General features: G+C 35.8%; 3 protein-coding genes and 1 long non-coding RNA gene across 4 annotated transcripts in view; 2 read left to right on the top strand and 2 right to left on the bottom strand.

The window, feature by feature from the left end:
- Positions 1 to 24,426, top strand: part of LOC136281182 (uncharacterized) — a 293,318-nt gene that overhangs the window by 125,841 nt on the left and 143,051 nt on the right. The gene's annotated exons all lie outside the window — the stretch shown is intronic.
- Positions 6,088 to 9,283, bottom strand: LOC136281237 (diacylglycerol kinase theta-like). The gene is made up of 6 exons (XM_066167549.1): positions 9,011 to 9,283; positions 8,341 to 8,489; positions 7,454 to 7,742; positions 7,050 to 7,140; positions 6,569 to 6,631; positions 6,088 to 6,121 (listed from the first exon to the last, which is right to left on the bottom strand). Exons 1-5 carry the CDS (start codon positions 9,082 to 9,084, stop codon positions 6,611 to 6,613), a joined length of 624 nt encoding a protein of 207 aa, XP_066023646.1. The 5' UTR covers positions 9,085 to 9,283; the 3' UTR covers positions 6,088 to 6,121; positions 6,569 to 6,610.
- Positions 9,716 to 11,362, bottom strand: LOC136281343 (uncharacterized). Its single transcript, XR_010717693.1, has 3 exons — positions 11,119 to 11,362; positions 10,361 to 10,397; positions 9,716 to 9,857 (listed from the first exon to the last, which is right to left on the bottom strand). It is a non-coding gene; the product is annotated as an uncharacterized lncRNA (long non-coding RNA).
- Positions 11,461 to 17,039, top strand: LOC136281194 (uncharacterized). Its single transcript, XM_066167452.1, has 5 exons — positions 11,461 to 11,615; positions 13,660 to 13,753; positions 14,932 to 14,965; positions 15,725 to 15,795; positions 16,834 to 17,039. The coding sequence occupies exons 2-5, from the start codon at positions 13,681 to 13,683 to the stop codon at positions 17,025 to 17,027; spliced, it is 372 nt and encodes a 123-aa protein (XP_066023549.1). The 5' UTR covers positions 11,461 to 11,615; positions 13,660 to 13,680; the 3' UTR covers positions 17,028 to 17,039.

Below are 24,426 nucleotides of genomic sequence, written 5' to 3'. Positions count from 1 at the left end.
TGAATACCGCTGACTAAAGGGTTGTGGAAAACAAATCCCTCTAAAGAAAGTGGTTTTTTTTGTTACATGCATCTATCTAATCTTATAGAATACGTGTAATATTTGAGATGTAGGGTGAACTCTATGCTATATTTTTTAAATCCTTGGCTAATTCAAACCAATTTCAAATTTGAGATTTCACCGCAACTGTAATGATTGAAGTTATTGGAGATGAAGAAGGAAGTCTGTTTTTTTATTACTATAATATGCTGTTTGTCTTTTTTCAAAGTCACTTACGAATTTTTTTCAGCTATCCCCTTCATTGTTGGCAGTAAGGGTACCAAAACATTTTCAAATTGATCAATTTTTTTCTCTGCTTTTGCTGATGTATGATTTGAAAAATTATAATAAAAAAAAACGTCTGGGTGGCGAGTATGCCGCACTAATGAGTGCTCTCTCTGTATATGCTTGTATATTCATATCTGCCTTCTGTCCTTAAAGCACTGACCAGCTTACTCACTGACAGTCTGGTCACTTGACTTTCTGACTAACTGGCCGGTAAGCCGTCAAATTGAATTGACTACCTGAGCTATGAGTACTGGCTGACTGACAGATGGGCTGATTATCTGCCTGACTGTTTTCCGGACTCTCCACCTGGCCAGTGGGCATGGTTATTACTAACTAGATTATATTATGGCTGCAGTACACTTCAATGCAGACATGTAAACATTTAATGCTAGACTGACTGATTGTCGGGTCAGTATATCAAACAAACAACTAATCGATAATTAACTTTTGCATTCATTGATTAGCATGCTTTTTTCTTTTGCGTCTGACAGTCTACAAGAGCCAAAGACATTGCCATTAGTATGGAGACCGCGAGTGCTAGAGAAAAACTAGAAAAAGTTCAAAGAAAAGGGAAAAAACAATTCTAGTAATCAATACGTATGCTCGTATGGTAACATCTTAGTAAAAAAAATCTGCTTTTTAATCCCTTTTTTTTAGATTTAATTTTAACAATAATTAGTAATTAAGTATAGTTATGGTAATTATGGTAATTATGGTAATTATGGTATATTATGGTAATTAAGTATAGTTGGAGTGGAACATATATCTGAGTAGGCGTGTCGTGGTAGTTCATCTTTCTTTTGCTTTTTTTTCCCCGTTTTTGGTTTGTTTGTTTGTTTTTGTAACATGTACATCTACCTGACACTTTAAGTCTGTTAGTTTTAGCGTATTTCTAAAGACCATGATTGCTACACCGCAGTTAAGTCGGATGGCTCAAAACAGAGCACAACAATATCAGGGGTGTAGCCAGCCTAGAGTCCTGTACCATTAAATTTTATCATATCACTCTTGCAAATTTTGAAACAAAAATTGAACTTTCTCAGGGTATAAGCCCTGTACATCAAGACAAATGCACGGGTTGAGGACGTCCACTTACAAGATATTTGATGGTACGCTGGTAAGCTAAATAGTTAATTTCTTAACATTTTAGAAGTCATCCGCGAGCATTAAAGTCATAAGGAGTTAAAGTGACGTTAATTTTGGGTTGTATATTAAATTAAAGAACTTAGACTTGCGGTTAAGATTTCCACAGTTAGTAGACATTAGGCGGTACAACAATAATCTGAATAGTTCGAGCATTACTACAACTCGGCCGGCCAGTATTCAGAGTACGTGTCGAGTTGTTTAATTTCGTTAGTATCTCTAGCTGAAAAAAAAAAAGGTAAAAATGTCACACACAAAAAAAAAGAAACAATTACTGGATGAGACGTCATGCATCAGAGATTTAACAATATATTGAATGACCTAACTAGCTCATTTCTAGAATTTTTATAACTCGTATGAGAGCATAATGATTGCTAAAAGGTAGAGTGACGTCTATTTTCGTTATGTTACTACGTTCTTTATGAACGCAAATTCCTTAAAAAAGAAATCAGAAAGATGTTGTGGTAACAAGTAACAAGTCAGATATAGGATATTAATTGGTACAACAACAATCTGATAGTTCACTTCCACAACAAGCTTGCGAGTACTTTGCATGCAAACTACGTTTAGAATTGTTAGAGGAAATAAACAAGGTCAGAGTTCGTTTGTTAGAGGTTTTTACAGAATGAAAATAATTTAAATAGGTCCTGTCTTAGAGTTTTTATAACTCGTTTGCGAGAATTATAGTCATTAGTGACCTCTGTCATGGCTGAAGCCTGCCTCTTTACATAATTTACATTATTATTAACATTAACCTGAAAATCGACAAAAAAAGAAAAAAGGTCTTAGAATACCACTAACTTAGATATTTAGTAGTGTTTTTAAATCTAATTTTGTAGTCCATTTCTAGATTTTTTTAACTCACAACGAGAATTCTAGTTCATTGTAGTATGTGGTATTTTTTTTAACTTTGTTCAAACGTGATCATTAACATGGCTTCTACAGTAAAAATAACTTGAATGTGTGAGTGGCTTTTTGAGGGAAGTAACACCGAGTTACGAAGAAGGGTTCCAGATCTACTGTAAAACGTTAACGAAGACTTCAATAAAACATCTTTATGACCTTACACATGAGTCCGTTCTCAGTTTACCCTGTCAAGGTTTCTAAGTCACGCTTCGGGTTCATCCATAGTGTGGATTATGTGCCACAATGACCTGTGACAAGTAAACTGATACAAAATTGCTTTCTGTATCTCTCATAATGTTGAACTTTTCGTTTTAATGAGTTATTCAGTCTGAATTTTTCCCAGAAACTGAGCTGTTTTCTTTTAAAACCATAATGTATCTTCTTGACGCGACTCTCTTGGAGGTTTTTGGTTATACCCGATGTAAAAAAAGGGGTAACAAATATATATTTCCGGGAGGTTAGGAAACATTTTTAAGCTTTACGTTTCTATCCTAAGACTTCCACCAAGGGTGGGTGGGAGTGACGGTAAGCATTTAAAAAACCCTCAGATATGAAATCTTTACTGCACTGTGATTGGTTTAGAAGTCTCGCACCACCCTTTGTTCTGCCTTTTAGGGTGTTGACTCGTCATGAATTTTTGTCCTTAGTGACTGCTTGTGATATTTCCTTCTTGTCAACCGCTGAGCGAACTTAAGAAATTCAATAATTTGCCATTGCGGTTAAATTTATTGGGGGACTAGAATTTACGCTCCAAAGTTATATTTCCAGTGAAGGACTCGAAGGTGTAACATGTAGAGATACACAGCTAATTATGACCACACTTGAAAGAGACCTTCAGTTAAACCTGAGTAAATCGAGCCACAAACCTGAGTGAAACTAACTTAACTTAAATAACTTAACGTCTGTACAACCCACTAGAAGCAAACCGGAAAATCTTCCCTGCCATTCTACACTCTTCCTCGTGCTACACAGCTAACCTTGCCTCTGGAAGCCTGACACAGTGAGGATGAGCATAAACTTGGGGTAAGTGAGACTAAAATCGAATTAGAGTGAAGGAAGGTGTCATACCTTCCCAGAACCTCGCCGATTTTTGCTCGCTCTCTTTTACTCTTCTCTCCTCTTACCGCGAGCCTATCACCAGCTATGCCTTTAACGACGAAAAAAAAGGTTTTCTCACAAATTTAATTCACGCGGATCACATCTACATGAACTGATCATTTTATAAAATGAAACATATGGAGAAAAGGTAAATCAATAGGAGGCGTTCATGCATATTAGCTTGTTAATGAATATTTCTGCAGTTAAACCACTTTTTACATATAATTACAAATACAACATTCTTTTGAAATATACTCGAACTTATATTATCTTCAAATTCACCGGTGTCTTCTGTAAAAACTCCATTGACGGGACAAGCTAACTTTTCAACTCCACCTCGAGACAGAGATTTCAACATTTTAGTTCGCACCTGTGATATACGATTGTGGAACACCAGGGTACACGTATCGTCGACTCTCAAGTGTTTTCATTCCTATCTGAAATTACGTTAGTTAATCGTATTCTTCTCACTTTTTTCTCGCGCCACCCTTTTTTTCCTACATACGACTATGGAATACCAAGTTACGAGTTTGGTTCGTTAGCACGTAGCGTCTACTACAACGCCTTTGCGCATTTACGGGCGGAACGGGGAAAGACAGAATGTGGCCGAGACTAGTTCAGAATCATTATATACCACTTCGATAAACAAATCATGGCCGGTGATAGAAATTGACTCCAATAGCACGAATGGTAATGTACACTGAAGAGGTTCGAATGGTGAGGACTGAGCCGCTCTCCTTGTTTCAGCCTATATGACAACCACGTGATGTTCGTGTGATTTCTCAACCAGCATGCATTTCGTGCTGGTAGAGTTTCACAATTGGTTCAATTTAACGCACTATAAAGATGGAATTTTAGTCTGCACTGTTTACAACACAGCGTAAACCCAAAGCGATGCAAATGACAGTAATTTCCTTTACAATTTCGAATTACATTTTCTCGGCTAAAGCAATACTTAACTGGATGAAACTTTACAAGATTACCAAGTTAAGTACAAATCAGAGCGGGAAAAAATATCCAGTATGGTTTCTAATTAAGCTGCCATAAACCCGGGGTAAGTGTTTAATCATCATAAAAAATAGTTCTTGTTGCGCTGGGGCTTGCAGGAGGGCGAGACGAACTTGTGGGTCTTCTTTTGTTTTTTACTTTAACCTTCCTCTTCGATAGCATCAGCGCCTAAAGAAAAAAATAAGTGAACTTACGATGAAATTTCGAGAAGTGTTCGATGGCCGTTTGGGTTCTAGCAATATTTTCTTAACTCTCCAAAGAATTCTGAACCAAAGTCGTCCGGTTATAAACGTTTTATTGAATTCTTGGATGTAAATGTTGACAAAAAAAATAATATTAAAAAGTTTCTCAGGTAAAAAGATAAAACTGAATTGATTTTTCGAAATGTTCTAGGTGCATTTTTAACACTGAGATATGCGAGTCCAATCACAAGCCTTTCATTTTCCCCAAAGAGTAATCTTTTACAGCGTCGTTACACAGTAAATACCTGTGTTAGTATGGGCCGTACAATCACATTTCCAGGAGGCTGCATCCAAGGTTCACCATCTATTTGTACGGGCATCTCTGATTTTAATTTGATGTTGATCTGTAATGAAGTAAAAATAATTGTCATCAATTAAAAAGAAAGCATTGAAGCGGATGAATGAAGAGGGTAAATTTCTAAAGAAATTGTGGTTCTGCGTCGGTGTGGGGGGGGGGGGGGAGGGAAGGGGTGGTGAGGGAAGGGGTGGTATTACATGATAGTTTTTTATCAACTGATTTTATAAAGTAAATATGCAGAAAAAAATGACGCTACGCCACTGGTGGGAACAGAGTAACGTGAAAAACAGAAATTAGGATAATCAACTTATGGCTTCATTATGTTATTTACTGGATTACAACCAGACATCTATACCTGGGCTCCCTGTGCTAGCCGAATACCAGTCCTGATTCCACTTTGAATTTGACCCTTTTAATAAAGAATTCGTCTCAATTAAGAAATAAGGCACCATTTTTATCGCTAATTAAAAACGTTTCTTATGCAAATATTTAAGAAGAAAGGAAAAGGCAGGATACAAAAATTGTAGCAGTTGTAGAAAAAAATACGCAGAGCAGATTGGAGAGAACAGTATGGTGCATATGCCTACTGATGTTAGGGCGTGAAGGGTAAAGATGGTGGTGATTCTGACTCACTAGGTGCATTACTCCCTGAAGTCCAACCACCTCGACAAGACCGTCACAGTGACAAGCTGAAGCATGACCCTGCAAAAAGATTCAAGCAATTTCAATTGTGTGTGGAAAAGGAATCCGGGATTGCATTTATTTCGTTTAACTTCGCTTTGCGATTGGTCCAGATAATTCAAGCCACTCTCCGAACCAATCACGGGCAATACTGAAACCAAGAGTGGTTTGGTCATTTGCTACTTCCCGCGCTATTGGCGGTTTGGACAATTCTACTCTTCGCACTTATTGGCTTCTTTATAGCTAATGCGCTGAATCTTAGAGTCTTTTGCAGACCTCATCTTCTAGGGACAACATGTCATGGTTATTTTATCAGTTGTTTGGTGCGAAGAATATGAGCAGATATCACCACTAAATTCATGAAGTACTACATACATCTTCTTTGTCTGGTCCCCATGCATCTGTGCCTGCTCCCCACCTGGCCGGAAAACAAATTAAAAAAAAAATGTTAAAGCGCAAAATTTATACAAAAGAATAAAAGACTTTACAAGTAACGAAGTGATAATCGCAGGTCAGCTGCTATCAAAGTAATCTCAGAAAAGAAGCCTCAAAAATTCAGACTTCACTAGAATCGAACCCGGGCCTCCCAGATAATAGTTGGGGACTGCTGCGAAGCCACGCGATGTGAGTGAGACAAATTTTAAAAGGTTGTTCGTTCCCGTAAAGGAATCAGATCATAACTATATGAAACAAATAATGTTGAACTACACGAATCATACTTTCACCGGGGATAAAAACTGTGCAGCTTAAAATTACTTGTTGAAGCCGATGTGCAGCGATTTTCTTGAAACTAAATTGAAAATCTAACCACTGCAAAATCAATTCGAATTAATTTGATTGACCTCAATTTCCAGCTTTTACTTACCTGCCTATGTTCAGAATTACAATTCCTTCTAGTGTTGGTAAGTCAAGTTTTTTTACCATCAATCTGCAGCGAAAAGGAAGTAAACAAGATACTGGTCTCTAGAAAGTTAAAGAGGACGAAAGGCAAACAAGCACCGCAAAACGCCAAAACAAAACGCTCAGGTGTGATTAGGGCATGAAATAAAAAATTGTGCAACTGATACGCATGCAATCATTAAGAGTTGAATACAACTGACAGACGATAATGATTTGAACCAACACTCGATGCTAAGAAAGTAAATTCTGATACAGGGGTTTCAATAACCTTTTTCCATAAGCAGCTGTCGATGGTAAAATAGGCGGCTGTGGCCGAAAAGGGGCAGTATGGTGAAACCCAAACATGAGCCCGCTTGCAGGGTAAACAAAAGGCAATAAGAGGTCTTATAGTACAACCCTTTTATTGTGATCAGCCATTCAATACCATCGTTCTACAGATTAATCACCTCTATTTCGACCTCTTGAGTAAATGTCCGCGAGTAGCCTTTCACCATTTTCTTTATACCTGCTCTAAAGTAAACTCCTTTGTTATGAAGCCTGAAACAAAAAGAAACCAAAAAAAAAAAGGGGGAATTAGAGATTCAACAGAGTCGCACTAACAATAAATTGCAAAACACAAAGTCGGGGTTTTTTCAACCTATCCCTTTTCAAAAGAGCTTTCAACGGAGGTTAAAATTTATCCGGAGTTTTAGTACATTAAACACAGTAAAGATGAAACAACAGTACATCTCAGAAGACTATGGAACCTTTGTTACCATTCAATGGCTTTCGCAATCAACACTCTTTTTCTTCAATCGAAGGCACTATGACTAATTTTGTAACCTGTAAATTGAATCCTTTGTATCCTCACCTGCTTTGGAATTTATCTGGTTCTTTCTCCCTCTGAAGATGAAAATCTAAACAAAGCTCTGCTCCAATTCCGATGCCAAAGTAATTATTCATGGTAAAAATACTAGGATCGTCTTCTCTTCCTCCCATCGAGCCAAGCGCACTGTCGTTAGTGTCCGCTGAATCAAACATGACACACCATCTATCAAGAAACACTTCGTGTGCCTGATCAACGGCCATGAGAAGCGATACAGGACTCTCGCCACCAGAGTAACCACCTCCCCAATGGAGAACACGAGAGAGATCATTACCTGTAAGTTGAGAATCTCGTTCAATGTCCCACTCATTTTCTAGCTACTATGGAAATCACGAGAGAGATGAATACATATAAGCTGGGAATCTCATTCAATTTCCCATTCATTACCTTGCTACTATAGAAATCACGAGAGAGATTCATTCATACGAGAGTCTCGTTCAATTTCCCACCCATTCTCTTTTCACTTTGCTACAACACCCGAACGGCAGCTTTTCAAAATACGCTATAACGGTTTTTCTACTAATTTAAACCTCTGCTATTAATCGTAACTTGAAAATGCATATAATTACCGTATAGAGTTCCAGACTTTCAGTAATCAATACTACTTGATTTACTTTCAAATACCACGAACTTTTCAGGCCTAAAAAGGGAAAATCTGCATGACTTTCCAGGGTCTCTATCGCTTAGAAAACACGAATGACTAAATCATGATTAGTTTCAGATTTCCATCTCATTGACCAAGTTTGTCGAACGAGTCTTGAAATCTATGACATATCGCAGAAAAACAAAACGTACAAAGGTACTTTTGACTCTGGAAATAAATTTTCTTTAAATCGTGGGGAACACGAATACTTTGGAAAAAATCCCCTTACCAATGCCAAGAGGAAGAACTGCTAATGCAGGTAGCTTACACTTTATCTCTTGAACAACATCATCCAAACATGACAGCACCCAGCCAACTGTGCCATCACCACCACAGATCAAGACACGAAAATCAGAAATAGATCTGAAAGCATAAACTCTGAAACAAAGATAAAAATCGATTTATATTTTAGATATTCAGAGATTCAAAGACGATGGGACAAAGCTGACAGAAGAAGACAAGGCTTATAGTTTTGAGTATAGAATAGCTGTAAATGATTAATTTGGTAAGCAACCTATACAACAAAATATAAATCGCTCTTCTGCAGGACGACGTCATATAAGGAAAACTAACCGCCATGCCTTTTTTGGACTAAAGATTTTACATCAATCTTTACCACTTCCTTGCTTGTTCCATCTTGAAAGCGAGGCTTGGGGGGAGACATTGGGTTATCTCATGTAAATATGGGTATCGCCCTTTAAAGGGTGCAATCTGCACTGGAAAGATTCTGCACCCACCCATACCTGCACTATGGCTTGATTAGCTCGGCCTCGGTCAATTCTCGTGGACACAAGAGTCTAAGGAGATAGTTCTTACTAAGTAAACAACTTCCGTGTAACCTCAACAAATTCGGGTGGGAATTCGTCTCGAATACGGAGGGGGGAGTGAGTTTAACATACCCTGATAATGGGCCTCCCTCTAAGAGGCTGTACACTTGATTAGGGTTGAGCAGTCTCCGGAAAGCTGTGAACATGTCTGCCCCCTGACCGTCACCACTTTTGGAGTTTACCAGTACTAGAAGGGGTTGGCTTCCAGGGGGGAACAGTCCAGGCTATAGGGGAATAACAAAAAAATCAAAATAGGCATAACTCCTTAACTGTAGGAAGAGAATACCGATATGCAAAAAACAGAAATCTTGATTCCAGTCAGTCTTTTTCAGTTCATCTGTTTTTTAAAGTACTTCTAGGAAATGCTCTACAGAAAGAACACAGAATTCGCTTTATACTTCCCATGGGCACTGCCAGTGATATAATAATGTGTCTTAATTATTAGATACATGAACTGAGCTCTTGGATTACTAGTAACTCACCACAACTTGAAAACACACTTTTCACCTCACAAAATTCCATGGCTACAAAACAATTACAAGAAAAAAGATGAGAACAACCAAAAGCCTCCCTTTGAGTATTTTAATGCGTAAAATATTAGGTCGCCAAGGTGTCATCAATCTTGTTACCAGGGTCACTGTCACTCTTAAATAGCTGAATGGACATGGCAGATGGTCAGGGGAACGAGGACTCAGGAAACGTACATTAGCCCCTCGTAAAACAAAGATACTTGTTTAGAAGCATCTAAAAAACAAACAAAACAGAACTTACTTTCTCCTAGAATGTTGCCAATCAAAATTTTGTATTTGCTTGTGTCAAGGCCAACTGGGAGACTACCAATGCATATGCATAAACTGCCCAAGGGTTCTATGTTTTGTCTCAGGTAGAATCTTGTGGGTTTCATTTTCCTTACAGATTTCTGCAAAGAAAAGAAGTACATTAATTTTTATAAGGAGTCTAACACCTTCAGATGAATATAAGATCTATTATTAATCATTAAAAATCACCTTGTAGTTATCAAAGGAACTTAATAACAAAATGGGCGCAAAGACATGAAACTATGGAAAGCAAAGTTGTCACCACCTTACCACCATATATTCAATGGCTGTAACTTAAAAATAAGAAAAGTGGAAGGTAAAAAGGCAGAGGAGCCCCTCACCCAGATAATTAACCCTTTACACCCAAAGATCAGTGTGCATATTCTCCGTGCTGTTTTCTATACATTTCCTATGGTGCTGACATGGAGATTTTGCTTAACACTCAAGAGCTCCGGTATTTGTTGATCATTATTTAATTCTCATAACCTTAATGTTTGATTCAGTATACTGTGAGGAGAAATTAGACGTTGGTCAGTCTAAGGAGTAAAAGGGTCAAACTATTATACTGTTTAATACTACAAAACTACATCTACTGTTGACTTACTATGTGAGAGGTTGATGATTCTCTGTTAGCTTCTGTCCTTCAAATGAAAACCAATAGATTTTCCAAATGTACTTCCTATTAGTTTTTATTTACAAAATTATATTACATTATGATTTGTGTATTGGTAAACAAACATTATACTGTTTGTCTCATAATGTCAGAGTCAGGCTAATTGATCGATCAACATCTATTTAATCCATCAACACCTTCATCAGGTGTTGAGGTCGAAAGTTGATATGTCACTATTTGTAGCACCTTGGTTTGTAATTATTTGTGGATTATAGCTTGCTGTCATTGGAGTATTTTGATACTCATTAATTATTCCCTTAAAGGTCTACTTTGTTACTGATCAGCTGTTATGCTATTTGGTAGTAAGCATTTCAATTCCATCATCTCTATTGACGTATTAGATTTGTGTATAAGTTGAACAGTTAAAGTTAATATTTGACCCTCTACCACCTTGAGTGTTGTACTATGAATATTGACAAGTTTTCAAGCAGAAAGCTAATAAGACAGGTTCTTAATGGTCGGCTAATGGTCGAATAAATGAATATTAGGTTATATTGTTTGATTCAGTATCAAATTTTCATGGCTGAAAACATAAATATGTATCAATCCGCCACACAATGCAGTGGACTGATATGTTGATTTTGCAAGTACAGTGTATAGGGGCCATCTGATTACATCAATCAGAAATATAAAACTATGTAAAACCATACTATGTAAACTTGACATCATTTGATTCCTTATCCACTTACCAAGAGACAATATGCAGACCTCCTTCCCTGAAGAGTTTAGGTGAGATTTGTCTTTGTATTACCTTCTTTAAGTGTGCACTGTCGCATTTTGGATGACAACTACAGCTGAAAGTTTATTAAAAGGCATATAAAATTATATATATATAAGGAGTGGATCTTCCACTATGTTCCCCAAATTTCTTCACCAAAGAGAACCATCACTTCTGGATGCGATACAGAGTCAATCTTTTTCTCCGATTCTTCTGGGCTCTCTTCGTCCGCCATATTGAGTTGAGGTTCATTCCCAGGCTTTCTCGAAGTACAAGAAGAGTTGCGCCTGCCTCCGCTTGCCACGATTAGATTACAGCCGACATTTTATTACACTCAAAGATCGCGTAAATTGGATGATGATCTCCAATGAAGAACAACTTAAGATTGTTGTTCTGTGGTACTTTTTTTTTTCATGTGGGTATGCTGCTGGAGCTAAAAAGAAGAAGGATCTATAAACTAATGTTGAGGTATGTGAAGAGATTGAAATCTCAGACAAGCTTCTTGCGCTTAAATTAGTTTCTTTGTGATCGATCGGGTGCTAATTTCTGCAATTTTGAATTTGGATTTTATCTTTCTTCGAAAAAAAAAAGCGAGCATTTATTAAGTCTGTGAAATCGATATTATTTGAGGGAAAATTAACGAAATTTGTCGCGATAACCTACCCGCGCGGATTTTGTTATGCAGTCGAGAAAATTAGAAGCTTATGTTTTTAATTTTGCATACGTACGGTACGTACGGGAGGAGTTTGGGTGAACTTCATGGCAAAATATGTTATACTGAAAAAAAATCGATATTCGTTTGTCAGCCAAAAGTGGGTAAGCTAAAGGTTGTTGAAATATCGATTAAACTGTTGATATGTATTGTGCATGCCAGTTGATAACACTTCTGTGGTAAATGTGAACCAGAGGATTAGTCCTTCGCAGGCGAAAGATACTAAAATATCACGCGATATTTTTTTTTGTCCTTTTATCGCGGTATTTGTTTCATCGATATTTAAAATAATATTTTTTCAAGCGCTCCACATGGAGAAAAAGTGGAAAATTAAATAACTAAGAACATTTTTGCTTTTTTTGTTCAAATACATGCACACTACATAATAGTCTGGGCTATTTGAGAAGGAGTGTCACGACAGGTGGTCTAAAGTGATGCTAGAAATTAATAATTTATTACAAATCTCGTCTCCTGGCAGCAGTGATTAGGCTAATATCATGGCTTTGATCTTCTAGTTTACATGAAATATAATTTGTAAGGACTTAAAAGCATAGATCTCAACTGGTTCACATGTGATTCATACAACGTAACTCATACAATGTAACAATGAATTGTATTCATACATATACCAATCTAATAAGCACAAGATTTTAATTGTAATATGTATCAGAGAAATAGTATGATTTGTGCATTTCTGAAGAGTAGTTCAAATACCTGACTGTGTATATATTTTTGAATTAAGACAAACAAAATGGAGTTGAGAGGGGAAATTCCTTCAGTCTCATTAAAACATTCACTAGATTTTTCATTCAAAGTATGGTTTTGAAACTCAGTAGAATATGAGTGACACAACAATTTTGTTAAGAATATTCTCAAAATAGTTGTAAACAAAAAAAAGCTTGGGCCACTATAATTTTAGCATTAGAAGAGATGGTCTGCACAGTAATCTGAATATCCTCTGATCTGTGATGGCTTTTGGTGTTCTTTTCAATGAAATATTTTATTGCCAAATTTGGAAACTGGTGGGCAATGGACATAATCAAGTAGATTGTGTTAAATTAGATAAGTATTGTAAATATAATTAAGTGAGGGGGCAAAATCAAATCCAAGGAATTAAAGACATTACTTAAATTCCCTCTGGGGTTTGCACAGAATGCAGTTATTTAATTTCTTAAATTATAGAAACTTTCACACTAATCAGGAAAGAATGCAAAAATGAAGACTAATTAAGTAGATGAAATTTTGAGTTTTTTAAGAAGTCTCACTCCTTGAATATTTAATACTTCCAACTTGTGCATAATTGCCACATGGACAGACTTTCCATGAAGTATTCTATATATGTGACCTTTCCATTTCAGTAAAAGCCTGCTACCTGTGAGGACAAAGCAGATAATGACAACATTGTTTCTGTTCACTATACAGCATGCACATGTTTGACTTCATGTTGTTTGCTTCTTACTTGAAAGCATTACAGTGAATTCCTAAGGAAAGGATGTTCTCACATCCTTACATTTTTCAAGCCAGAAATTTGAACCAAAATTGTTTTAACCACTTGGGTGCCAAGCTGTCATTAATAAATAGAATTTGGCATCCTCTCCCTTTAGCTTTCTGTTATCATTTTAAATTAGACTGCCTAAACAAAAAGACAAAAATAAACTGTCAAAAAAAAAAACAACAACAACAACAACAACAGCACAAAGTAAACAACAAAAAAAGTAAAAACCTGTTCTCAATTCTTATTAAAGATGTAGCTATTGCAAATGTTTGAATTTCCTTAATTTGTTGAATGAACTCTTTTAGGGTACACTGGTGAATGGACAAATGTTCGACTCATCCCTGGCAAAAGGAAGGGAGCCACTTGACTTCCAGTTGGGCAACGGGAAGGTTATCAAAGGTAACTTGCATCAGGACCTCTGATTATTTTGCTATACTATCAGGGTGATTTAATTTTGGATTCATAAAGCCATTAAGCCAAAGTTATCAGTCAAGTGCTCTCTAGAGCAAAAAAGGTAAAACATTTTAAAATCATGAGCTGATGAGAACACAGTTTGGCAACAATTAAATTGCATAAAGCATGAGAACACTAAATGAGCATTTGACAGGCAATTGGTTTTATTTTTAAATCTGATTTGTTGAGAATATGGAGCAAGTGTTCTTGGCCAATCACATAGAAACTTGAGGTGAAACCATAAAATTAAACTTAGTTACTGTCAATACTTATACTTAGTCAAATGAAAATTTTTCTAATTGCAATATTTTGACTTCTTTTACTATCTGGTTTCTGATTCTTTTTTAAAAGCTCTTAGTTAAAACCATTTAAGAGATGCGAAGATATCCCAATTCTTCATTTCATGTGAATGAAGTATTCTCTTGACTCGTGATTTGTGAATTATTTAGCGACTAGAAGTTTACTTACAACTATGTGACACTTTGTTGGTGATGTATACATGCATAGTGAGGTATAAAAATTATAAGGAGGAAACATTAAAAGCTAAACTAGAAAGGAACCACTGTGTCCTCAGTCAAGTGTTCTGGTGAATTTGATTATATGAGGTTACCTTTTGTGATATCTAATGTAGACTGAGCATCATTGAAAATAAAAACCAAAGTGTAATTACTGTACAGTGATTTTAGATATTTGAAATTCATATATTTGCACTGCGATGAAGAAATGAATTTAGGAGATCCTCACAGCTAAGAACACCACTGAACTAGTAGTTGAAAATGGGACCTTAAAAAAATTCAGGCCCGTATGGGATTTGAACCCATGACCTCTGTGATACCAGTGCAGTGCTCTACCAACTGAGCTAACAAGCCAACTGGGAGCTGGTCAATATGTTGGGTCCAAATAAACCATCCAGGTGATGAATAATAATGACTTCCAATATTTTGAGTTCTTCTTTTGCCTGGTTGGTAATACTTCTTTTAAAAGCTCCCAGTTAAAGCCCTTTTAGAGATGTTAAGATTTCCCAAATTGTGATTTTATGTGAACTGCAGTGACAGAAAGTTCACCACTTTACAAGTAATTGCCACCTTAACTTTTCCACTTATTTCTGTAATTTTTTTTTACAGGTTGGGAGATGGGTATAAAAGGAATATGCATAGGGTAAGATTTAGAAATATTACAGTATGCGTATAATGATTTTAGATATATGAAATTCATATATTTGCACTGCAGCGAAGAGATGAAATTAAAGGATCCTCGCAGCTAAGAACTCTACTGAAATGAGTAGTTGAAAATAGGACCTGAAAAAAATTTCAGGCTTGTACTGGATTTGAACCCATGACCTCTGTGATACCAGTGCAGTGCTCTACCAACTGAGAGCTGGTCAATATGTTGGGTCCAAATATACCATCCAAGTGCTATACATACTACAGTATGTGATAAAAAACAACAATAAGGTCAAATATTTTCATCATGAGCAGGTTTTTGTCATTAGCAATTAGTGCCATTGAGGAAGGGACTTCTTCTAAAATGGGTCTTAGCTTAGCAGGATTTCCTCAAGTGAAAAAAAAATACCTGCTCAAAATTTTACTTCTAAGCGACAAGTTGGGGTGCAAAAAATTGTGCCCATGGATGGATACTATTTTCCAAGTTCTATTAATTTGAAATAAGCTATTTGCAAACATAACTGACAACAAGATTGGCATGGCAACTTTTAAGTAAAACTCCCTTTGGGCTTCATAGCCCCTTACTGTCTTAACTGCCTTTCTTATTCTTCTTTTCACATTGTTTATTCTCTACAAATAAATTCAAAAACCCTTTTGGTTGATCATTTTTGTGGCTCCCTCAAATGAGTTTAAAGAAGCGGTGCTCAGGCTGATATTTTTCAACAGTCCTCAATTCTACTTTTTCTCTTTTCAGTGAAAAAAGAAAATTGATCATCCCTCCTCACCTAGGGTATGGAGCTCGTGGAATTCAGAATGTTATTCCTCGTAAGTAAATGTTGATTGTAAAAATGACCATGGGGGAACTAAGGGGGCCTATAAATACAGAAAATTGCCCGCGCACAAGTGCAAGTCCTGATTTATGACACAAGTGATATTTGGGAAGTTTACTTAACCCTTTAACTCCCAAGATCTGATTGTTAATTCTCCCCTGTAGCTGCTACACATTTCCTTATAAATTAGTTATGAGAACTTGATGCTAGATCAAGATAGCAGCTTCTACCTGATAAGTTTGAATATTCTCATCACCTGTTTGCTGAAGAATGTATGGATATTGTAGGGAGAAGTTTTGTGTTAATCCCTTCTGGGAGGTAAAGGGTTAATTGAACTTGGACGACCAAAACATTTCAGAACGTCACAAGCAGCCATTAATCATTAAATGCAAAAGCAGTTTGTATGATTTTTGATTTTTAAGGCATTTTTCAAATCTCTTTGTATGTCCTCAGTCACACATCACTTAGAATCAGAAATTTCCAACGAGTCGGAAAATGCTCATATTTTCTTTGTAATGGCAATTTGATAAAATAATTATGACATTTCAACCAAGTTTAAAGTTTTTTGAAATGTTTAGAACTTAGCATTTTTTGTTTGTCTTTAATTCTGAGCACATGCAATACGTAAATCCTGTGTTGCAATCTATAACTTATTAAATTTTTATTGAGCATGAGTCATTGACCAATCATGAACAAGATATCTATTGGATATGTGGTAATAGCCAAATAGGGAAAAATTTCTTTTAAATTTCTTGTTATAATACAGAATGGGAATGGTTAAGAAGCCTTTTCTTTTCGCTCTCTTAGCAAGATTTCTGCGCAGCCCCATTCTTCATTATGCAGATAGTTTATGGATAAAGAAAATAATGGCAGAAACAATATTTTGCCTTTAGGACTACAACTTTTATTTGTTTTAGAATAGTATGGGGTTATAAAGAAATATTTCTGCTAATCATGATATTAATATCATTCTACGTTACTGAATAAAAAGCAAATCCTAACATTTTCTTATTTTTGCTTTATTCACACGTAGCCGACTCTGTACTTATTTTTACCACCGAGCTCATGTCCATTAAGAGGAAGTCGTTGTTCGATCCAAAGTTACTGCTGCAAATAGGATTTTGGCCGCTCCTGGCTGGAGTGATTTTGTACTATCTGTATAGAAAGGCATCTAAGAAATCTGGCAAGCCTGAAACAAAGTCGAGCAAGAAAAATAAAAGGAAGTAATAAAACTGTGAACCTTTTTATTAATGAGGTTATTCGTAAATGATATCACAGTAAGCCTCTTACTCGGCATCAGTTGACTATGACACGATTTTGTACCCTAATTTTGGAAACTTTCCATGCGCAACGCTTGAAGTTCGTTGACCACTCTGGAGCAATCAGCGTAGAAACCAGAACTCAGTTAGTGATTGAGAAAGGTGACAATTAACCCATTAACTCCCAAGATCTGATTGTCAATTCTCCCCTCTAGCTACTACACATTTCCTTGTTAATTGATTACGAGAATTAGGTGTTCAATCAAGGAAATAAATTATACCTGATGAGTCTGAGTGTTCTCATTACCTGTTTGCTGTATAATGTATGAATACTAGAGGGAGAAGTTACTTGGTAATCACTTCAGGGAGTTAAAGGGTTAAAGTACATTGCCTGAAGCGCGGGCAAACGCGACTGACCAATTCGCGATTAGCTTTTAATTTAGATTTGATTGGTTGAAAGGATGGTGCGAGTTTTCTGGACCAATCACAGAGCGCAGTAAAGCAAACCCAAAGCGAACTTGGCTTGCTTTTGACACTTCACACTTACTTAGACAGCGAAGATTACTCTACATTTTCTTAAGAACCAGTCAAATAATCTATCGGAAAGTATTATCCGCCTCTATTAACGATTATTCAATGGTAATGCTACTCACTAAGTGACATGGAAAGTCACGGTTAGTAGAATTTGTTCGTTTGTTCGCCGTAATGGCGCTTCTACATCTTATCTCTCTTTCCATGGTTAACTAAAGAGATAACTTTACAAGAAACGAGGGGATTTAATTCAGCTTTGAATTCTTTCGGTTTCTGATGTGGAAGCCCCAATTGAAAGAACTTACCGAAAGTTTAGTTTAGAAGAACTCAAAACTATGCTTAAATTTTGTTCCCCGAAAAAATTTGGAGAATCCAGGCATTAAATGACTGAAGGTGAGAATTATTAATTAAAATGCCAATAAATACCTCTCCAAGTCATTTTGCAAAGGAGTGAAAAATACCTATGGTGTTTAGACGGCGTGTCAAGTGTTATAACCCAATCAATGATACATTTGCGATAACAAATTTGTTTGGAAACCAATTTTACGCAAACAACGAAAATGATTTGAGGAGTAAAACTTTACATAAGTCATTTGTAAGGTCAACCCTGGTAGTAGTGATCTATGAGAAAGGCCTTAAACACGCTGTCCCCCGCTGGCAAAAAATGGATATCTGCTTATAACAACTCATCACCTGACGGATATCACTCGCTGTGAGCGTGTGTGGGTGTGTGGGTGTGTGGGCGTGTGGGAGGAGGGGGGGCGGTAAGGGAAGAAGCGGGATTGCCCGCTTCTTGAACCGATCAGATCACAAAATTATAAAATACTGCCCGTTCACGAACTGAGAAAAAAAGAGAAAGTGATGGTAAACTATCAACCGGCTGAGGAAGGTCCTTGTGGTGAAAACCTGAAAATCCCGCCCTCTAACGGAGATTTAAACACTAAGAACCTCCCAGTTGGTAAATAACATATTTATCTTTCCACTGACAAGTCATTTTCAATCCAGGGACATTACATCGCGGAAATAAGTTTCGTTTTCGAGAAGTTGATAAAAGAAGAAAATGAAAAAGCTTTTGAGATGAGATCCGTAGTTTTGGATTCTCGGTTCAAAAAAGTAAGTCAGTGTTCATGAAAATAAAAAAAGAAATGTATTTAGGGTAAAAAATTTGGCATAATTTGGATTTGAAAGTCAAATACTGTTATGAAATAATAAAAGCGTTGGTTGCCGATGAATAGTCACGTCAATCATATAATTTAGTCAGTTTACTCAGTTCATTGCAACATTATATAAATTAGTTATTAAAACTGCTCAAAGAGAAAAGGGAGAGAAAAAAAAACAGAAAGAAATAGACCTTATTTCAGTTTCTCTTTTGAGGTAGACGTGGACTTGGGAAATTAAGTGATGGAAATTTTTGTCTATCTAAAACTCTCAATTTATTAAAAACAACAGTTAAAACAGCTGTAAAACCCTTTACACTCGTGTGAATTAATTGTCTTGTGCTTATGCGGATAAACGCGATCAGATTCTTTCAGAGTAAAGGGAAAATCAACATTCAGGTACTAAACATAAGAGCTTTGTTTCTTTCTGTTCTTATTTCATAATAGTTTAATTCATCTCTCTCGCTCACTATACGGTAAAAAAGTTAGATTTGAAAGTAGAGAGATGTTTTTTGTTGATAGGAAATAAACTTCCTAGATGTTGACAGATGGCGATCCTTTCGATGAAATTATTTTTTTCTGTTTGTTACCACAATATTTATCTTAAACTATTCTAGCGTCTGAAGTTCTGTAATTCGATCATTTTAGTTTATTTGTGATTTTTATGTTATCGTTAGGTGGATTTTCCGCCTTTTTTGAGAAACAAAGGACACGAAAAAAGTTAAACAAATTAATCGACTAGTTGATCGACATAGAAAAGAGTCTAAATTCTTCGAAAAACACAAATAGTAGTATTATCCCCGAAATAATAAACAAGAATGTACGTTTTGTAATGGTATTTTACAATAGAGATGCGAATTTTACTGAAAGGGAAACATATTCCTTGTAAGTTGTTCAAACGTTAATTTGAAAGTCAAATGGCACATGAGAAAAAAGACAGGAAGAAGTCAGTTTGTGAACGATAAACAGTTATATTCACAGAGTAACGGACATAGTCTTAAAAAAAATTTACAACTCTTCGATTTTGTGGGGTCCTTTTAGAAGTCTTGTTCAAAATCTGTCCTGATGAGAAATTGAAAAATTGCTGAATTAATTATCCTTTTACGTGGTTGTTCAAAATCTGTCCTGATGAGAAATTGAAAAATTGCTGAATTAATTATCCTTTTACGTGGTATAGAAAGCGCGCAACGCCTACAGATCTTTTTTCTGTCAGTTCTTTGATGATGCACTGTCTACCAATTTTTGCAGTAGAGTGATAAAAGCGCAATTTCTCCTTCTATCTTCAATATATGATGATATTGAACAGATTTACTTTGATAGGAACGAGACCGGTTAAACCACAAAATCGCAAACCTAACATTTCTGCGGCTTTTCTTCGTCTAAAGATTAAAAAACACTAAGCCTGTCTTTTAAATAGTTTCTCGCGACGTTCGCACCATAAATTATGCAAAATATAACTAGTATATTTATATAGATATTGAAACATCTGTTGTTTAAATAGCAATAGCCGTTCTCTTGCCAAAAAGAACGAATAGCGACGGTTTTCGAATTTAAGATAAATTTTAAAACAATGAAGGACCTAGTTATTCTATTACGAGCTCTTTTTATCTAAAGGTGGTGAGCCTTTCTTTTGTATTGCAAGATAACTACATGTACACAGTCAGTACAGATGTCGATCCTGTTGATGAATATGCTACGTGCTTTACCGCAGTATAGTTTCTAATATGTCTAAAATATTTTTCCACTGCAAAATCAACTCGATCCCTTTCAGTTTATAACCATAGTATCTGTGAGTTATGCTGTAGATATGCATTTTACGCCCTGTCAAAACCAGTACACGACAAAATGATTAAAATTTGAATCAATTCATGAAAACACTTCATTCAATTCATCGAAATCTCATTTCCCTCTACCAACATCGTTATATTGTCAAGAAAAATGGTGTTGAGAATTTTGGAAAACGATCAACTCGATCAAATGAAAAATTCAAATGACATCAGAGCACAAACAGGAAATAGGAAACTTGTAAAATTATCAGTTGAGTGACGGATAAAAGGATAACTATTTACAGCGCAAGGATTTCAATTTATTTCCTCCAAAACTCTAAAAGTGTCATCAATATTCTTGCTGAAGAGGTTGGAGAACACCACAAGGGAAAAGAGAAGCACTTTCTTTGTAGGAAGGAAAATTCCAAAAAATTTGTACATTCTTTCTTCCTTACACATTAGAATTCCTATTTCTTATTTTATTGAGTTGTTAAGTACTCTGTAAGCGAGAATTGAGAGACTGGTCCATTTATGGTGCATGTTGATGGACTGCGTAATTTAAACCTGATAATATGAACTTATCGAGGTACTTTGAATGGCCTCTTTTCCAAGATATTTTGGCTAAGGATGGAAAAGAAGAATAATTATCCGCTCTACAAAATTTCGTGCGCGTATTTAAGGCCATTTAAAAAAAAAAAAAAAAGGAATCGTGATAAGGAATCAAAGTGGAACTAGCTTTTACTACTTTTTACTATTCCTCACATTCAGGATTAGTAGGGGCTTTGGAATCGGTAGCGAACTACCAAGATTTTTTAGGATTAAAACTTTTAATATTCCTCATATTACTATTATTACTTTTTTTCCAATTATCTTCTTATTCAAAGTTCAAGAAGTAAACGTTAACGAAGCGTGTATCCGTTAGTGTTCTTAGACTTTTATTTGACATTTTCATGTATTTTTCGATTTTTAAGGATTTTATCATTATTTTGTAAATATTTTTAGTAATTACAGTGAATAAAGGATTATTATTACTACCTGTCTATGATCAAAATAAAAGGGAAACAGCAATTTTTTTTCCAAAATTGCCGCCTCTATGTAGATGAAGTTAATATAAAAATTTCTTTCTTATAAGGTGAATACAAGCGCCTAAATTATTTCGCATATGGCTTCTGTAGTATCAGGCGAAGAAGAAAGGAGTTCGAGTAAACACAAGCTAGCACGAGGTTTATTCAAGATGGCCGACCTTTAACCCAGCATGCAATGCAGAGCCTAATCCTACAGCTTCCTTAGATACATATATTACTCTACGCGTTAAAACAAGACAAAAACTTATATTCACAAAGCTGCTCTTTCAATTATTTTTTTCTTTTTATTTCGTGTTCCTATTTTGGAATTCTTAGTCCAAAAAAAGAGTTTTACAACTGGTTTATTAATCTTTCTTTTTGGCTTTTGCTGACCATAGACAGGGACTTTTTTCCCCTTTACCATAAAATATTGAAAGCTTTAAAAAAGACAGCACTCGAATTCAATTTCTATTTAGATTCTGAAAGCAGAAAAGTCATCCATCAGTCATAAGTGTTCCAAGAATTAATATTTTTTTATGCTGATATTAGATGACATCAGCCTCAGTAACCAAAGTACATTATCTCAATTTCAGATTTAAAAAAGAGTTAACTCTCTCAACATATCAACATGTTCTTTTCAGGAAATAGGTGTCGAGAAAAACAAGATTCATCATTTATGGACTATCCAGAATAAACCGTATAATAAGTGATCTTGTTGTTTTCAATCTTGGTCCCAAACTACGTAATGGACCGAACAATGGTCTATAGAAAAGAAAATGTCAATCAATTTCGTCGAAGATAAAAGCATACATAAACATAATTTTCTATTTGAATACAATTATTGCATTTCATTGTGTCTACATGTATTTTGTTTACAAATCTCTGTTGGTTTGATGTAAGCTTACAATGAATAAGGAAAAATTAAGCATATGAACTTTACTTCTAGAGCACACAACATTGTGATGGTATCTTCAATGGCCAAGTGGAGTTTCATCCTTGTTTTCTGTAAGCGCCTTGGCTGTTTACAACCATTATCTAAAAGTTTTAAGCTTTCTCATTCTTTTTTTCTAATTTCTAATTTTTCTAATTAAGGAGGGGAGGCTCCATGGGTGGGGTGGGCGCCACTGGGAAGGGAACAGAGATAATGAGTGGGATATTCGACGAAGGAGGGTACTGAAGAGTTAGAGGATGAACGAAGACGGCATCTGCTGAAAGAATGTATCATGCAACTTTTAGGTTTAAAAACTATGCATGTGAAATGGGCGCTTTCTTTGTTACAAATTGTCCAAGGCGTCAAGATTGTCTCATCTGAGGTTGAAATAAGGATCTCTTGCATATTTTGCTGGTGCACTAATTTTTATGAGATTTCAATCTCTTTCAAGTTCAACAAAATTAACTCAAATTAAAATTCAATAAAATAGTTCCAATGAAATGTATTTGAAAACCAGTGATAAACCAACTTTTCTCTATCCTCGATACACTTTTTTTCACAAGGAAACTAGATTTACGGTCTTAATTCTAAATCGCTGGCACTTTTTCCATTTGGAATCGGAGACTCTTTGGTGCAGTGGCTATACTCCAAGCTTGGTGAGCCCTAGCCCTGACCGACAATTTATGTTGTGTTATTGAGCTAGTTACTTCACACAATGTCTGTGCTTATTTCTTCATTTAGCTTTTGTTTGTTTTGTTTCTGTCAAGCTAGGATAACCCCTTCGGGGTAATAAATGAATTTTTTTAAGATTTAATTTAACTCGAATGTTTGAAATCGTCATCGTCGTCGTTTTGTCCCAGCTGGAGCAGACGTCGATTTGTGGTATTATTTCACTCTCTCCTGCGCGGAGTAAAAAATAAAGTAAAGTATATTTTTATTTAGGATTTGTTTAATGGTCTAAAATTAAATAAATGGAGTAATTGTGCTCGCAAGACAGAGCTCAGCTTTTTTGCAAGCCACTGTCTTTTTTCTTGGTCTTAATGTATCATTTATAATTTCTTCATAATAACTATCAACTGTTTTTATTGCAATCAGACTAATTGACTCGTTGCAGTTATTGCAGGTCTGATTGAGTATGATAAGCAAGCACGTGCACAAGATTGGAAACGAGTCCAGGAGTTTGACGGGAAAAAATTTATCTCAGTTTCACGGGGAAATTATGTGGAACTAAACTTTACAATACGCAGCGACTTTCCACTACTATGTCTATGGGGATTTAATCTTGAAATTCGTGATGGCAGTAGTCAGTCAACCAATCTTCTTGGTGAATTCTGTGGAGATTACGGAACTGGAGTAGTGAGATCCAGTGGACGATACATGTGGTTGAAATTTATCAGGGCAGGTTTCTATAACTTCGACGTATTCTATACTGCCAGATCCATCAATGAAACAGGCATGATGTTTCTTTCAATTAATCATTATATACCTATATATATGCATATAGATATATATCTATTACTAATTTTAAATTCCAGAAACAAGTAGACTTTTAGTTAATAGAGTAAGAGAAGTGGTAGGTTTTGAGCTTGGTAAAGAAGTAGAAAAAAATGTTTTTCGTCTGGTCTCGAGCGTAGGACGAAGAAATGAAAATTTCCAAAACTACAAGGTTTTATCCACTTTGTGAGATTATTTTGTCATTCCGCGACGAATTTCTTTACTTCTTTTGCTGAAAGCCAGGCTTCTTTTTACTTTCACCTATGGACTCTTTTCCTTTTTATTTTTCTCCATTCACATGCTAGTTTTAAACGCAGACGGATAACAGAGATTTCGCCCGCATTTCAATATCTCACCAAAATGTTCTTGGAAATTATAGTGAAATCACTAATGCTTAGTTTGGCATGAAAAACAAAATTAAAAC

Source organism: Pocillopora verrucosa, chromosome 5 (genome assembly GCF_036669915.1).
Source record: "Pocillopora verrucosa isolate sample1 chromosome 5, ASM3666991v2, whole genome shotgun sequence".
NCBI classification, from domain to species: Eukaryota; Metazoa; Cnidaria; class Anthozoa; order Scleractinia; family Pocilloporidae; genus Pocillopora; species Pocillopora verrucosa.
The sequence above is the reverse complement of the archived record's forward strand: the minus strand, read 5'-3'. Positions and strand labels throughout refer to the sequence as shown.

What these genes read in the sequence shown, in the direction of transcription:
- LOC136281194 (XM_066167452.1), top strand. Translation starts at nt 13,681, where the DNA reads ATGTTCGACTCATCCCTGGCAAAAGGAAGGGAGCCACTTGACTTCCAG. An exon ending in ATAAAAGGAATATGCATAGG is followed by an intron (nt 14,966 to 15,724) that starts GTAAGATTTAGA and finishes TTCTCTTTTCAG; the next exon opens with TGAAAAAAGAAAATTGATCA. An exon ending in AATTCAGAATGTTATTCCTC is followed by an intron (nt 15,796 to 16,833) that starts GTAAGTAAATGT and finishes ATTCACACGTAG; the next exon opens with CCGACTCTGTACTTATTTTT.
- LOC136281237 (XM_066167549.1), bottom strand. Translation starts at nt 9,084, where the DNA reads ATGTTCACAGCTTTCCGGAGACTGCTCAACCCTAATCAAGTGTACAGC. An exon ending in AGTTCTTCCTCTTGGCATTG is followed by an intron (nt 7,743 to 8,340) that starts GTAAGGGGATTT and finishes CTCAACTTACAG; the next exon opens with GTAATGATCTCTCTCGTGTT. An exon ending in CCAGATAAATTCCAAAGCAG is followed by an intron (nt 7,141 to 7,453) that starts GTGAGGATACAA and finishes TTTTTGTTTCAG; the next exon opens with GCTTCATAACAAAGGAGTTT.